This window comes from Aethalodelphis obliquidens, unplaced genomic scaffold (genome assembly GCF_003676395.1).
Source record: "Aethalodelphis obliquidens isolate GAN/ISIS:26980383/991018 unplaced genomic scaffold, ASM367639v1 scaffold30, whole genome shotgun sequence".
Classification (NCBI taxonomy): Eukaryota; Metazoa; Chordata; class Mammalia; order Artiodactyla; family Delphinidae; genus Aethalodelphis; species Aethalodelphis obliquidens.
Window position 1 is genome coordinate 5837945 of NW_020837974.1, and position 15768 is coordinate 5853712.

A 15768-nucleotide genomic window follows, 5' to 3' on the forward strand; every position below is an offset into this window, starting at 1 on the left:
GTTAAATAAATACAATGACTATCTCATGGAGCATCTGGTCTGGACTCCTTGGAGGAAAACAGTCCTCTCTCTCTCTGGTCAGGGTGTGTCTGACCTCCAGAGTCCACAGCGTGCCGCAGCAGCCCATAGGTGCCACCCCATGGTGGCCTCCACTCTGTGGAACAGGGAGCCAGGAGTCTCTTGGCTTTCTTCTCCCTGTGGCCTTGCAGGTAGCCTTTGGCGTGCTGGGCTTCAGCTCCGAGGAGAAGATCGGCGTGTATAAGCTGACTGGGGGCATCATGCACTTTGGCAACATGAAGTTCAAGCAGAAGCCCAGAGAGGAGCAGGCTGAAGTGGACACCACAGAGGGTAGGTGTGGGGCGGGGGCCATGCAGGGAGGAAGCAGCGGCGGGGGTAGGGGCTCGGGGCTCTCTAGGGCTTCCTGCACATTTCAGAGACACGCTGTAAACCGAGAATGTTCCTTTGATATCCAGACATCAAGATCCTTGGGAAGGCATGACAGAGTCGGAGACATAATTTTGGCTTCTATATTGCTTTGCCCCTTCACCTTGAGCAAGCGTGGAAACCGTATCACACCTCTGTTTTCTTTTTTTTCCCCTCATTCTTAAATTGTTTTAATTGAAGTATAGTTGATGTATAATATTATATAAGTGACAGGTGTACAATATAGTGCTTCACAATTTTTACAGGTTATACTCCATTTATAGTTATTATAAGATATTGGCTATACTCCCTGTGTTGTCCAATATACCCTTGTAGCTTATTTTATACCTAATAGTTTGTACCTGTTACTCCCCTACCCCATCTTTCCCCTCCCCCGCTTCCCTCTCTCCACTGGTAGCCACCAGTTTGTTCTCTATATCTGTGAGTCTGCTTCTTTTTGGTGATATTCACTAGTTTGTTGTATTTTTTAGATTCCACATAATAAGTGATATCATACAGTACGTGTCCTTATCTGTCTGACTTATTGTACCTACCATAATGATCACCAAGTCCAGCCATGTTGCTGCAGATGCCAAAATTTTGTTCTTTTTATGGCTGCAGAGTATTCCACGGTATATCTATGGCACAGCTTCAGACCTCTGTTTTCTTGTTGGCAACATGGGGGTCTCCTCCCCCTCCCCCCAACCCCTTCTCTAAACACGATAGACAGTGCTGGAGTTCTCTGGGGCAGGGCACCATCTTTGTTTCACTCACCTGCTTCTTCCATCCCTACTCAGTGGCCGACAAAGTCGCCCATCTCATGGGTCTCAATTCTGGGGAGCTCCAGAAGGGCATCACCAGGCCCCGGGTCAAAGTAGGCAACGAGTTTGTGCAGAAGGGCCAGAACATGGAACAGTGCCAGAACTCCATCGGGGCCCTGGGCAAGGCCATCTATGACAAGATGTTCAAGTGGCTGGTGGTCAGGATCAACAAGACCTTGGACACCAAGATGCAAAGGCAGTTCTTCATCGGGGTGCTGGACATTGCCGGCTTCGAGATCTTTGAGGTGTGTCTGGCCTCGCATTCGTCTCTGCTTTGGGGTGGCCACCCTCCTTTGATAAGTGACTTTTCACCAAGGTTCTCTTGTTTCCTTGGACCTGGGGCCGGCTGATCTCAGTCTGCTCCTGGCTCTCTGGCTTCTGGCTTTCGGAAAGTTCCATCTTCATTTGTACGGTGCCAAGTCACAAAGAACAGGGAGAACATAACAGATAGAATGAGCGCCGTGCTGGCTGGATCCAGCCTGTACTGGCTCACCAGAACTGACTGGTGAATTTTCAAGAACTCTGTGACCAGTTGCCATCCTGTTGACACATGTCCGAGGTGTATTTACACCATGGAGATCAGCCCACACTACAAATCAGGCTTTATTTTTGAGAGAGAGAGAGCTGATTTATCAGCACACTACTGGTGGCTCCCACCTCTTGCCCACAAAAATGAGGCTCAGGCCTCATCATAAGATGAGTGCCATGGGTCAGGAAGATTTTACCTTTGTAATTGGAGGCAGCATGATTAGGAGTCGGGAGACCTAGTTCTGGACTCGGGTTGGCCACCAACTAGCTGTGTGGCCTTCGGACAGTGGCCCTCTCTGGGCCTCAGTTGTCTCAACTCTAAAATGAGCAGTCTGGAAGAGATGACCTCTAAGGTCCATTTCAGCTCCACTGTCTTATTATTCTAAGATTTCTACTAGCCACAGATGGGTTAAAAAAAATAGTTTAGCCCAATTTCTCTCAGGCTCTAAAAGGCTAATGTGGCTGCTGTCTATAGTAGAACCATTTAATTCCATAGGTGGAAAGAACCTTAGAGAGAGTTTCCAAACCACGCCGCCTGGACTTCTGGGCAGCCGCTGATGGCCAGCAGGGTGAGGCCAGGGAGTGAGGATGACACCTGTGTCAACAGCAGGGCAGGTGCAATAGACAAATGGGGCTGGAATCCCAGCTCCTCCACTTCCAAGCTGTGTGCCTCTGTGTCCCCATCTTTGATGAGGACACTCATCATTCTTGCCTTGTAAGGGTTTTGAGCAGATGCAGCTTAGCCAGGGTCTGACACACGTACTTGCTCCATGCAGGTTGCTCTGTGATGACAATGGCACCTCTCCTTTGACCTGTTTTTCATATGAGGCTTCAGCAGGGGGTTTCATTCAGAGAAAGCAGTCTCTGGTTTAAAAAAAATAAAAAGGCTTATAAACCCCTCAAACAGCTTCATCCTCCAGATGAGGATGAGAAAAACCAGAGAGAGAGAGAACTGTCTAAAGGCACACAGGAGGTCAGAGCAATAAAGCATCTCAAATGATCCATCTCTAGAAATAAAATGATGTTCATTAACCACACGGGGCCAGAGTCTGAGTTTTGGGTGCTGGCAGCAGCATTGGGTGGCCCGGGTTCTGTGCCTTTGCAGGGGAGGGTAGCTGAGAAGGGCTTCTTGCAGGGCCAATGGGAGCACTGACCGGGTGGTGGGTGCATCCGGGGAAATGCCAGACACTGGTCGGCCCTCAGCAAGCTTTAGCTCTGCTTGTGGATCAGCTTTCAATCCGGGGAGAGGCTGTGTCTGCGTCCGGGCTAATGTGCCTCTTTCTGTCTTCCTGCCACAGTTCAACAGCTTCGAACAGCTGTGCATTAATTTCACCAACGAGAAGTTGCAGCAGTTCTTCAACCACCACATGTTCGTGCTGGAGCAGGAGGAGTATAAGAAGGAGGGCATCGACTGGGTCTTCATCGACTTTGGCCTTGACCTGCAGGCCTGCATCGACCTCCTGGAAAAGGTACCACACTTCTCAAAGGAGGGGCTTGGAGAGAGGTCGGGACCCTGGGGCACATCTCAGGAAGGGATTTCACTGGGGCCTGTGGTTTCGGGGGAGTCAGCAACATGGCAGATGACCTCAGTTTATCTGACCCCAAGCTTCCTCTCTGCAGAATGGGTACAACAGTCACTGCAATGGCCACTGTTAGTTCGGCTGTTTTATGCCTTCACTCATTGGATCATCACAAGCTACCAATGGTGGGGAGGAATTTATTATAACCATTTCACAGAATTTATTATAAACATTTCACATTGAGGCACAGAAAAAGGAAGTCACCTATCCAAGGTCATCCATCCTATGAGTGGCAGAGTTGGGTTTTAACCAAGGCCATCTAATAGCCTCCCCTGTAATCACACCATAGGGAATGTTTTAACAAATGACCTCATTCAGGAATATATAGGATTAGAAAATGCAAATTATTATATATATAATGGATAAACAACAAGGTCCTACTGTATAACACAGAGAACTATCTTCAATATCTTGTGATAAACCATAATGGAAAAGAATATGAAAAAGAATGTATATATATATATGTATAACTGAATCACTTTGCTGTACAGCAGAAATCAACACAAAATTGTAAATCAACTACACTTCAATGAAATAAATCTTTTACAAAAATTTAAAAGAAAAGAAAAAATAATATATACTGTTTGATTAAATGCAGAAAAGGGATAGAAAAAGGACATTAACAAGACAGGTGACAAAATTTGAACAAAGTCCGCACAGACTTCGATTTCTTAGTTTGATTTCGTAGTTTTCATCATTATGTACAGAGGTTATGGTAACATTTGGAGAAGTTGGATGAAGGATATACAGGAATGCTTTGCACCATTTTTGCAAGCCTGAAATTATTTCAAAGTAAAAAGTTAAAAAATAAAGAAAGAACATACCTTGTCTCCAAGGTTCACCCTCAGGCCCGTCATAGAGAAGCTATCATCCAGGCAGCCAGGGGTCTTCGATAGGGACCAGCCTTACCTCCCTGGAAAAGTCTCCAAAACAGGCAGTGGACTGCCTGTCCCGCAATACCTACAAATACCTGCCCGTCCAGCTGTCACAGAGCCTGAAACGCCCTCATGCTGGAGCTTTGGGATCAAGCGTTGCTTTCTTCCAGGAGTCTGCTTTAGAAGAGAAGACGGGTGTCATTGATGATGTCACCATTTTTCTGAGAGCCAAGCCTGCCTGGCACCACTATTTGGGTGGGATTAGCATTTGGGGAGCTATGTAGCCCCCTCAGAGACGTCAGTCTTCCCTTCTCTTGGACCTGATGAATTCTAGCCTCTTTCAAGTCTAAAAGGTTGTGGCATTCGAAGGCCATGGAAGACTAGACCATTCCCAGAGGTCACTGCCCAGAGTTCTGCAACCTGGCCGGCCATGTGGGGTCTGGGGCACCCCTCCCACCAGCCCCAGGCCAGCACCAGAGTCACCCCATTGGCCCCCTCCAATGCCATCCACTCCTCTTCCCTTCTAGCCCATGGGCATCTTCTCCATCTTGGAGGAACAGTGTGTCTTCCCCAAGGCCACCGATGCCACATTCAAGGCAGCCCTGTACGACAACCACCTGGGCAAGTCCAGCAACTTCCTCAAGCCCAAGGGGAGCAAGGGCAAGGGGCCCGAGGCCCACTTCGAGCTTGTCCACTATGCAGGCACCGTGAGTACCTCCTCGGCACCCTCTGTGTCCACCTGCCTGTTGCCTCCATCTCCCACAAATGTAGGTCTGTCCTGCCACACCCTCGCTGAGGCCTCCTCCCTCCCCCTAATGCAGCCACCATTGAACAGGGTGATCAGTTGATCGAAAAGACCTCTGGCTTGTACTTCCTCCTCACTTCTCCCTCTGGGAGTTCCAAAGCAATCTAGCCAAGGATGCCCAGCAGTTCATGCCCTCAGACCCGCCAGGGCCATGCCATTGTCTATGGCCCTTCGTTTGACGGCTGAACTTCGATCTTGGTCAGAAATGGCGATGTTTGCAGGGAATTCCCTGGCGGTCCAGTGGTTAGGACTCCGTGCTTCTACTGCAGGGTGCACGGGTTCAACCCCTGGTTGGGGGACCTAAGATCTCACATGCCACGCAGCAAGGCCAAAAAAAAAAACCAGACAAAACTTGCAAAAAGAAGGAAAAAAAGTCCATGAGTCCATCAATTATTCCCCAGTTGACTCATTCATCCCTCTGACAGCACGTGGCCACCAAACTAACAAGGTGACATTTACGGAGTGGCTTTTTCACTCATGACAAACCTAGTCCTTGGGGAAGAGGGAAATTAAGTGCAGCCAGGACTCAGGTTTATTTGAATAATTGATGGGGGAAACAATCAGTGTTGCCATCAATGCCAATGCCTCCTGTTACCAAGGAGTTTGTTGAGCCTCTCTGGGTTTTGCTGTGGGGAAATGGCAGGCTTAGGACAGAGCTGTCAGGAAAGCTGCTGTTGGACTGGGCATTGGGGCTTTTATGATCTCAACAACCATGATAATGCCAACTACTGGCCAAATGGACTGTGCCACTACCCAGAGCAAACGGGCTTGGGGCTGAATTGCAGTGTTCCACCCCACCCTCCACGATGGAATGAGAAGGGCTCGGTGTTTGTAGCAATGGGACATCCAAAGTCAAATGGGGCCTATGCACTTCCAAGAAGGCTCTAAGATGAGGCCCAGAGGTTACGAATGTCATACACCACGCAGGAGAAGGAAAGCCCAAAGGTTTTGTCTTCTCATCTGCATCCCTAGGCTCTCCGTGCTCAACGGAAGGATCTGAAAGGCACCTTCCTCTTTGCCTCTCCAGCTGGGGCTACATGGCAAAATGGGAACCAGAAATTAGTGGATGTCCAATTACTTGGACACAGGAAGCCCCCAGTTTGGATGGATGGAGCCCAACTCCCACCAAGCAATGGCGGGGGGATGTGTGCTTCTCAGCAAGGAGAGAACAGATGCCCTTGTAGGGAGTTCTTCATGTTGTTTGGGATGCCACTGGTCAAGGTCAATCGCTGAGCTAGGAATAAGGTCAGCCAACCTGGGTAGAAGAAGACCCAGGGGTCAGGGAGGCTCAGTATGGCCAGCAAAGCAAGACATGTAAAAGAAGGTCACACCTGGCAAAGAGTAGCTGGGGAGTCCTGGTGTGTGGGTAAGCTCAGAGACAGGGTGCCCTAGACAGGCAAACTGCAAATGCCCAAGAGATGGGGGTTCATGGACATCCCGGGACTCCAGGCAAGTCATCAGGACAGGAACTGAAGTCCCAGGAGATGGGGCTGAAGGTTGGTCCTGGGAACCCAGAGTAGACAAAGATGTAGGTTGAGGTTCTGGCTGTGGGACCTGAAAGGTGGAACCTGGGCCTGAAATGTAACCACTGGCATTTGCCCCCTTCCAGGTGGGTTACAACATCACGGGCTGGCTGGAGAAGAACAAAGACCCCCTGAATGAAACAGTGGTGGGCTTGTTCCAGAAATCAAACCTGGGGCTCCTAGCCCTTCTCTTCAAAGAAGAGGAGGCTCCAAGTATGGCTGACCCTTCGTGTGTCCAGTCTCTCTGTGCCAATACCCTTTAGCGGCCAGAAGTAGAAAAAAAAGAAAACAAAAACTCTCATATTTGACTATTGTTGAATGAATGAATGAATGAACAAACGAATGAATGAATGAATGACAAGTTGCATGAGATCGGCTATGGATGCTACTGCAATAAAGAGGTACAGATGCATCCTGGGAGCTTCCTCCATCAACCGAATTGATCACTGGGCCCATATCATGTCTAGGTGGAGCGATATTGCTTTGGAAAAGTTGATGCCCAAAAGCTCTGTGCTTATTTTCTGTTCCCTGCTCTCCTGTCTGAGCTAAATGTCAAGCTCAGTTCTGCCTCCTACCCAGTAGAGGTCATGTGACCCATAGGGGAACACCCAACAGGGCCGCCACTTAGAGGGACAAGAACTGCAAATCTCCTTGGGCTCAGAGATGTGTGCACCACCAGCATGCAATTCCTCCAGATCGTGTGGGTTCTTCCTCCTCCCCAGGCAATGGCAGCCTTGTGTTGCCTTGGGCCAGCCCTAAATCACAAAGGGCTACAGACCCTCCAGGAAGCACAGCACGCCTTGTGACTGTTATGCCACAGTCAGCCCGTTCACCCTCTCCCTGGTAGATCTCGTTTGCCTGGTGTGGGGGTCCCACCTCATCTAGTCCCCAGACAAGTCTTTTCAAAACCAGAGAATGCACGTCCTTGACACAGAGCACTGAATGGGGCTGCCAGCCCCTGTGCTGGGTACTGATGTGAAACATGCTTATCTCTCTTCCTCAGCTGGAAGCAAGAAGCAGAAACGAGGGTCCTCCTTCATGACCGTCTCCAACTTCTACAGGGTAAGTAGGGGCTGCTCCAGAGGCCACCTTGTGACCACTGCCCCCAACCATCCCTTCCAATGGTGTAGTGGTCTGGCTGCCACCTCATGGCCCAGGACAAGATGATTTCATTTCTATGCCTATGGTTGCCTCTTTCATTTCAGGGGTCCGTTTCCTTCTGAAGAGGGCGCAGAACCACAGGACCATAGGGCAGAAAAAACCCTTAAAGATGGTCCTGTCTAACTGCGTTTTTTCAGATTGAAACCCAGAGGATGATGGGACGTGCCCAACATAATAAGTGGAAATATCAGTGCCTAAGATCTTGTGCTGGCAGGTCTTCTGGGCTGGGCACAACTTCCACAAAGTTTGGGCACTACTGGAAACATATTCCAAAGGCAGAAATGTAGCCAATGGTGAGATGTTGCACAAAGAATGATTTCAATATTTCCCAAGGATCCGGCTGTCCTGAGGCAGAGTGAGCCACCTCATTGGACGTATCCAAGTGTAAGAGGAGGGATCCTCTAGTAGGGAAGTTAAAAATGGTGAAGGATTTGTCCACACAGGCACTACGGTTCCTTCTAGTAGCAAGATTCTACGATGAGCCAGCACTGAACTCAGAGGGTCCCTCTTTCTGTAAAACATGTCACTTTGGGCAAGTTACTGGACCTTTGAGAGCATCACTATCTGACAGAACTTTCTGCGATGATGGAAATGTTCTCTTCTGTTCAATATGGCAGCCACCGTCCAATATGCTGTCCAGTACGATAGCCACTAGCCACACGTGGTTAGCAAGTACCTGAAAAGTGGCTGGTGTGACCAAAGCACTGAATTGTAATTGTAATTAAATTAATTAAACTCTAAACAAATACCTCTCCTGAGCACGGGTGTCCTGCAACACCAACGCCGAGCTTCGCTCTTTCTTTCCCTCTACCCCCAGGAGCAGTTGAACAAGCTGATGGCCACCCTCCACAGCACCTCCCCCCATTTTGTCCGCTGTATTGTCCCCAATGAGTTCAAGCAATCAGGTACATCATGGGGACACGTCTCCCAGCTGGAAGTCCTCGGGATGTGTGAAGTTGGGGGTCACTCCAAATTAAGTCCACTTTTTAATCACCAGGAATGACTGGGGTAAAACGGGGCATTGAAAGAACCTCCAACAGTGGATCATCTAAACAGCACGTTCTAGCTACTTTGTAAAGCAGAGTGGTGCCCACCTAGGCAGAAGTCACACTCAGGAGAGCCTTTGGGCCTTGGCTGAATTGTGGGGGACCTGGGACACCCTGGGCAGTGACTGGAGGAGATTAGGGTTGAAGACCTGGATATTGAGTTCAGCCTCCTTGAGTGGCAAGGAGTGGCCTAGGGTACCCTAGGGCAGTGACTCCCCACCCTGTGCCCTCCCTCTTGGCAGGTGTGGTGGACGCCCACCTGATCATGCACCAGCTGGCTTGCAATGGAGTCCTGGAAGGCATCCGTATTTGCAGGAAGGGCTTCCCAAACAGGCTGCAGTATCCAGAGTTCAAACAGAGGTGAGTGGTGTCTTCCCGATACCTTGAATACAGTTCTCGGTCTCCAGGGGTTGACTCTTGATAAATGTAGTCCCATTGGAGCAGACACTATGGGTACAGTGATGGACACTATCTCACTGTCTACTTCAGTACACAATGGCCCAACTTTGAATAGCCAGCACCTGCATTTCTTTGCCCGAGGGCTCTCTCTGGCTGCTAGAGCCTGCTTTGCTACTTGGCAGGCTGAAAGTATCAGGAATTAATGCCTCCCCAGGAGCAGCCCTCGACCAATGACTAAGGACACTTGGCATATAAATGCTTCAGCTCCCTCACCCTGATGATGGGCTAACTCTGAGGCATGTTCTATACTGGCTCTCAGACAGCTGTGTGTTGGTAAATGCTTAACAATGGGTCCTCCAAGTTAAATTTTTTTTTTAAAAAAAGAAGCCCTGATTTGTAATATCTTCCGATTTCCATGGTATAAATACTCCCACCACGGCTGACTTCAAGCTACCAATATGACATCACTGAATGCAGGGTTGGGGAGAGATGCACACAGGCGCTTGTGAGCCAGGGGGAGCTGTTCCCAGCACACAAGGGTCCCCCAGCAGCCTGAAGCCCCAGTTACCTGTTCTGATAACTGGCTTGATAACATGCCTTTTGCTGGCCTCCCTGACCCACTCCCCAACTCTGCCACCTCTCAGATAAACTACCTGCACTCGATTCCTGGTCTCAAGGTCTGATTCTGGGGGAACCCAAACTGAGACCTCCACCTGAGAGGTTAATTTACTTCGACCCCTTCCCTAATTGCTAGAACATAGGACCGCAGATTGATGGAGCAAGAAGGGTCACTAGAGGTCATCTTGTCCAAGCCCTCTGAAGTCCCTAGCTGGGGAAGGACTAAGGGAGCTACTGGCAGGTCAGGAAAATAAGCAGTTCTCTCATGTCTGGAGGAAAAGATGAAGAAGGAAAGATTTTGGTGCCTTCATTTCTAAGACCATCTCCCCGCTGAACTTCCAACCCACACCGACATCTACTCCCCAGCGTCTCCTGTCAGTCCCCTCCCTCTGCCTGCCATGGGCCTCTGCGAAACAAGTCTAATCCCTGATTTGAAGGCCATCTCACAGGTCGATGATAACTGTGAGGGTAGACTTCCTGGGCTGACAACTTGGGGATGATGGGGACTGCCATCGTCTCTCCCGACAGGTACCAAGTGCTGAACCCCAGCGTGATTTCTCAGGGGTTCGTGGACAACAAGAAGGCCTCAGAGCTGCTGCTTGGGAGCATCGACTTGGATGTGAATGAATACAAAATCGGACACACCAAGGTAGGGTCTTCCCACTCAGGTTTGTCCCAAGAAGGTGGGTGTCAGGGTGTGAATTCCAGCTCAGCCGTAGACCAGGTGGTCAAGCCCCTCAGCTGCTGAGAGCCTCTGTGCCCCCTTCTGAAAAATCAGGGCTGGTAAAGCCAATCTCACAGGATTGGGAGTAGCGTGCGTGAGAACCCAGCTCAGACAGAGAGGTACTCAATAAACAGGAGAATATTAGGACTGCATGGGCCACAGATTTCTCAGAATAAAAGCAGCCGATCGGAATCAAGGTCCTGGACTGGACCGGGGCACCACGGTACGTGTGTGGGCGAGGTCCGGGGGTGAAGCACCCTAATCCCAGCCCACCCACACCACGAGTCCCAGCCCTGAGTTGGCAGGCGAGTCAGGGTTGACTCAGACAGAGCGGTCGCCTGATCCTGACTCATGGGGCCCATGTCTGTCCCACTTCCTGGCCCCGCAGAGTCCTGTCAGGATTGTAAGGGCCAGGCTGATGGTGGGAGGTGCCCATCGACACCTGCCCAACCAGACTCACCCCAACATGACAGTCAGGGTGATGCAAGAGGGGCCCTGGCTTTGCCTCAGGCTCGGAGGCTGCTGCCGTGCAGCCTGGAGTGGGTCACTTGACCGTCCTGGTCTCGTGGGGGACACAGGCAGGCCCAGCTTCTCTGTGGGCCTGGTGTGGCACAATGCCCAGGGAAGCTCCCAGCTGCATGTACATCCAACACGTACGGAGTGCCTCCTGTGTGCCAGGCACAGTTCTAGGCTTAGGGATACGCAGGTGGACAGAACAGAAAGAGTCCCTAGCTCCCTACAGCTTGCTTTGTAGCCATTGGTGTTAGCAGGATTGTAATACTGCCTTCAAACCTGCCAGAACCATTAGCTTTGGCCTCCTGCACCACTGAGACGTGATGTGTGGAGATAAATTGACTTATGGGAACTCTCAGGCTTTGTCACAGAATCACTGAATACCTGAGCTGGAGAGAACCTTGGAGACCAGCTCCTTCCCCCACCCCACCTTTGATGGGTGGGAAACTTAAGAAAGCCTGGAGAAGACATAGAGGTGACATGCCCAATTTCACAGAACTAGGCAGGACAGGGCAGGCCTCAGGCCCCTCGTCATGGGATCAGGGAAGTCACGTGACTTGTATCTGACACAGCTACCCCTGGGCAGACAGACTGATCTTGCTGTTGTTCAAGGGTTGCATGGGGCACCTCAGGTCCAGGTAAAGGCCTGGGGCTGCTGCGGATTGCTTTGCTCCCCGGTGCCAGGCAGGCTCTGGTGGCAGGGGCAGAAAAGAGAACAGAATGACTCCACCTGTACACTGTGTCCCCATCCCTGGCTTTGGCTCACGTGGGCCTTCCCCACCAGCCACATGCTTGCCTCACTGCTCCTCAAAGACCAAACCTCAACCACAATTAATCTGGAAATCTCAAGCCCAATGTCTCTACCCTACGATTGGTGGGGAGAGGGCAGAGGGAAGAAGCATCCCTTTCCATCCTTTCCCTGTCAGTATCCAAGCATCCACATCTTTATATTCATCTGGGGGCTCTAATCCCTGCCCCCACGTGTAGAATCAGAGATTCCCAGCGCTGAAAGGACTTGGGGTCCTGCACTCCCACTGGACAGGAGACGAGACCACGTTCCCCCAAAGGAGAGTGACTTAACCAAGGTGCCCTAGCACATCCAAAGCAGGTTGAGGACAGGTGTGGGTCTCCTGGTTCCTTCTATACTTCCAGAAGTTTCTATCATGTCCTATTAGAAGCCTATAAAAATATGGTGCATTATAAAACACACTGATAAAGCGATCACCCATAAGCCCACTTAAAAACCCAGAACTTCATCTTTACATCTCTTTCCTCTCCTTCCTCCCCACCCCAAGGAGTAACCTTTGTCCTGAATGTTAACTGTACCCTTGCCTTTTCAAAAACAGTTTTATCACATATGCACATGGCCCAAGGTTTGCCTGGTTTTGAGCTTCATGAAAGTTATCATACTTGGTATCTTATCTGACATGCTTTTGTCACTTAATCATGTTTCTAAGATTCATCCTTGTTGGCTGGTATGTGACGTTTGTTCATGGTCACAGCCATATCATAGGACTTCTGATGGCCATGCCACACCTGTCCCGTCTCCTGTCCTTGGAAATTGGATTGCTCCTTCTTTTCTCAGTTACCAACAATGCTGCTATCAACATCCTCACACATGGCCCTATGCAAGAATTTCTCTAGAACAAAGTTTTCAACTTTGGCTGTACATGAGAATCATCCAGACTGAGGGTGGGGGCAGAGAGGTTGGAACACCGATGCCTGAGCTCCCCACCCCAGAAACTGTTTGAAGTCACCTGTGTCCAGGCAACGGCATCTTTCCAAAGCCCTCCAGGTGGGGGCGATGTGCAGCCAGGGTTGAGATACACACTGAGGGAGTGACAACCAATTTCCAAAACTGTACTTACTCACCACCCACCCCCTCGTTGATTCACATACTTGCCAACACTTGTTTTATCAGAAGTCTTCAGTGTTGCAGATTGCGGGGGAGGGGGAGTGGTATCTTGTGACCTTAATTCGCATTGCCCTGAGGTTGGGTGTTTCTGGCCCTTTCTAACAAGCATTGCAGAGCTGTTCTTCTTTTCCTGGGGACGAGTCCCACTCATAGAACAGAGCCGGATGCCTGAAATTGTGCACCACTGGGAAAACTCTGTCCCCCTTCTAGAAAGTCAACTCCCCCTGCTGAACCACTATCCCCTCTTCCCACTCCCATATCCCGTGGGACCATGACTGTCCCAAGGCTGCTTTGCATAGTGGTAAAAAGGAAGGCCCGTTGGCACCCTGCTGCCAGGCAGTCACCATAGGTAACAGTGAAGATCCAAACGATTTATCACATTTTACTCAGAGCTTCACAGTTTGCAGAAGTACTTTCCCTGTTATCTCATTTAATTTTTATAGCAACCCTCTAAGGGAGGGATCAACAACCCCATTTCACAGATGAGGCACTGAGGCCCTAAGATGTGAGGAGGCATGTCCAAGGTGACCCAGCTAGTAACTGCAAGGCCGGGACTAGAGCCCACGGGAGTGTCCAAGAGCGAGAGGAAATAGATGCTGAGGCTGGCACGCCCTGCCGTGCAGACGTCCAGGCCAGGGCCAGCTGTTTCCCAGGGTCTCTGAACTCTGAAGGACCCGTCGGAACTTCTTGTTCTTTCATTGTGAACTCCCCGCTAAGCAGCTGCTCTGGTGACAGAGGGGCTATTCTCAGATCCATGTGTCTTTCCCCCAGGTGTTCTTCCGAGCAGGCGTCCTGGCCAAGCTCGAGGACATGCGGGACGAGCGTCTGGCCAAGATCCTGACGATGCTTCAGTGTCGGCTCCGGGGTTTCCTCATGAGGGTTGAGTTCAAGAAGATGCTGGAACGAAGGTAACGCCAGTGGGGCAGGCCTACTGAAGCCACGCCATCCACATGGAATGACCAGGGACCCCTCCACACACACAGTGCTCAGCTCCACCAGTGACACTGGGCAGTGAGATAGAGAGGGTGCCAATGTCTTTGTTGTCCCAAAGAACCCTCTTTGGGGCCTGTGTTGGTTTCCTGGGGCTGCCATTAGCAAAGTACCACAAACCAGGTGCCTTAAAACAATAGAAATTTATTTTCCCATGATTCTGGAGGCCAGGAGTCTGAAATTAAGGTGCTGGCAGGCAAGCTCCCTCCAAAGCCTCGAGAGGGGAAGCCTGTCTTGCCTCTTCCAGTCCTGGTAGCCCCAGGCACTCCTTGGCTTGTGGCTGCATCTCTCCAATCTCTGCCTCTGTCCTCACAAGGTCTTCTTCTGTGTCTGTCTTCACACGGTCTTCCTTTTTTTTATAAGGACACCAGTCATCTTGGGTTAGGGGCCCCCCACTACTCCAATATGACCTCATCTTAAACTAAGTTAATTCCATCTGCAAAGACTCTTATTTCCAAATAAGATCACATTCACAGGTTCTGGGGGTTAGGACTTCAGCGTATCTTTTGGGAGGGGACACAATTCAACTCCTAACAGGGACCACCTAATATAAACCCTTCTCTTTACAGTCACTTTCACAGCCTTCCCCTTACTTGATCCATATGATGATGCTGTGAGAGGGATGTGGTAGGATCAGCACCCCCATTTTACAGATTGGAAACTGAGATCAGAGGGGTTAAGGTACTGGGCCAGGTCCATGCAGAAAGAGTCAGGATTAGAAGCCAGAAATCCTTGTCCCAAATCGCTGCCCTCAGAATTGTGTTTCTCAGCCATCTCCCTAAAATGGTAATTAGAAAATAGCTCTGGCTACCCTGGCTGCCCTGTGGTTGACTCTGGCTCTTGTGGTCATAGTATTAGTAATAGTAACAGTAATGAATAAATAATAACAGTAATGAAGTCCTGATGTCCACCAGCAGGGCCCCTGTGACCCCGGCCAAAGGCAGGGACACCAGTTAGGGGCTGAGTGGTGGGACTCAGTGCACAGAAGATCCTCAGTAAATGACAGTTGAAGGAAGCTGTCAGGGACAAGGAGGGCTGATTCCAGAGACCGCAGACTGATGGGATTTGGAGACTAACGGATGATTTCCGGTGAGGGAGCAGAAGGAGGGAAATGCAGGAAGAAATGAGCTCAACCCTGAGCTGTCCGGGAGGAGCTGGTTCCATCGGGGAGGCCAGTCCCCCGTCCCCTCCCCTGCCCCCCATGCCTTCATTTTAACCCATGCAATGCTGGATTCTTCCCTTTTTTTTTTTTTTGCAGAGTTGGCCTGAAGGTCATCCAGCGGAACACACGCAAGTTCCTGGAGCTGCGTTTCTGGGGCTGGTGGAAGCTCTACAACAAGGTGAGGACTGAGGGGCCGCAGTCCTGGGCGGAGGGCCCTCCTGGGGATGGGAGGCCGCAGGATGCTGCAGGGACAGTCTGAAAATGAGGGCACCTTGGAGGAAGAGTGTAGCCTCCTTCCAGGAGGGGGCTGAATCCTCCCTGAGAAAAACGATAGTGTGTCTTCCCACCTTTCAACTCATCCCTCAAAATAAAACCCACTTAGGATGCAGAGAGCCCCCTCCCCACAAAAGTGGGCTTGGTGCGCAGTGCCTCACCCTTGGGCATGTCGAAGCATCTCAGCTCCTTCAGTGAAGTCCTGGACTTTAGGAAATCATGGGATCCGACCTCTCCTTTCCCAGGCTGTTCTGAGGCAGCAGTGGGGGTGAGTGAGTCAGCCAGGAGGGGAGGCTGCAGGCGCCCAAGTAACCAGTCCACCCTCAGCAAATGCAGGAGGCCACGAACCAACCTACTGCATGAGGCTCCAGTGGCGCTGGGGCATGGCGTCCCACCTGGGGTCCCTGTTACA

At 50.6% G+C, this 15768-nt stretch overlaps 1 protein-coding gene and 1 long non-coding RNA gene across 2 annotated transcripts in view; one reads left to right on the forward strand and one right to left on the reverse strand.

The window, feature by feature from the left end:
• The window catches only part of LOC113630452 (uncharacterized), a 47511-nt gene that overhangs the window by 15293 nt on the left and 16450 nt on the right, over positions 1-15768 (reverse strand). The window contains exons 6-8 of the long non-coding RNA XR_003436979.1: positions 9022-9209; positions 4177-4404; positions 2536-2636 (exon numbers count right to left, since the gene is read on the reverse strand). This is a non-coding gene — a long non-coding RNA (uncharacterized LOC113630452). The remainder of the gene's footprint in view (positions 1-2535; positions 2637-4176; positions 4405-9021; positions 9210-15768) is intronic.
• MYH16 (myosin heavy chain 16) overlaps positions 869-15768 on the forward strand; it is a 44390-nt gene continuing 29490 nt past the window's right edge. Inside the window, exons 1-10 of the mRNA XM_027125846.1 lie at positions 869-1489; positions 3071-3241; positions 4755-4934; positions 6642-6768; positions 7559-7617; positions 8534-8621; positions 9005-9122; positions 10308-10428; positions 13703-13839; positions 15180-15261. Of these exons, the coding sequence (XP_026981647.1) occupies positions 1001-1489; positions 3071-3241; positions 4755-4934; positions 6642-6768; positions 7559-7617; positions 8534-8621; positions 9005-9122; positions 10308-10428; positions 13703-13839; positions 15180-15261 (1572 nt within the window). The 5' untranslated portion in view covers positions 869-1000. The remainder of the gene's footprint in view (positions 1490-3070; positions 3242-4754; positions 4935-6641; positions 6769-7558; positions 7618-8533; positions 8622-9004; positions 9123-10307; positions 10429-13702; positions 13840-15179; positions 15262-15768) is intronic.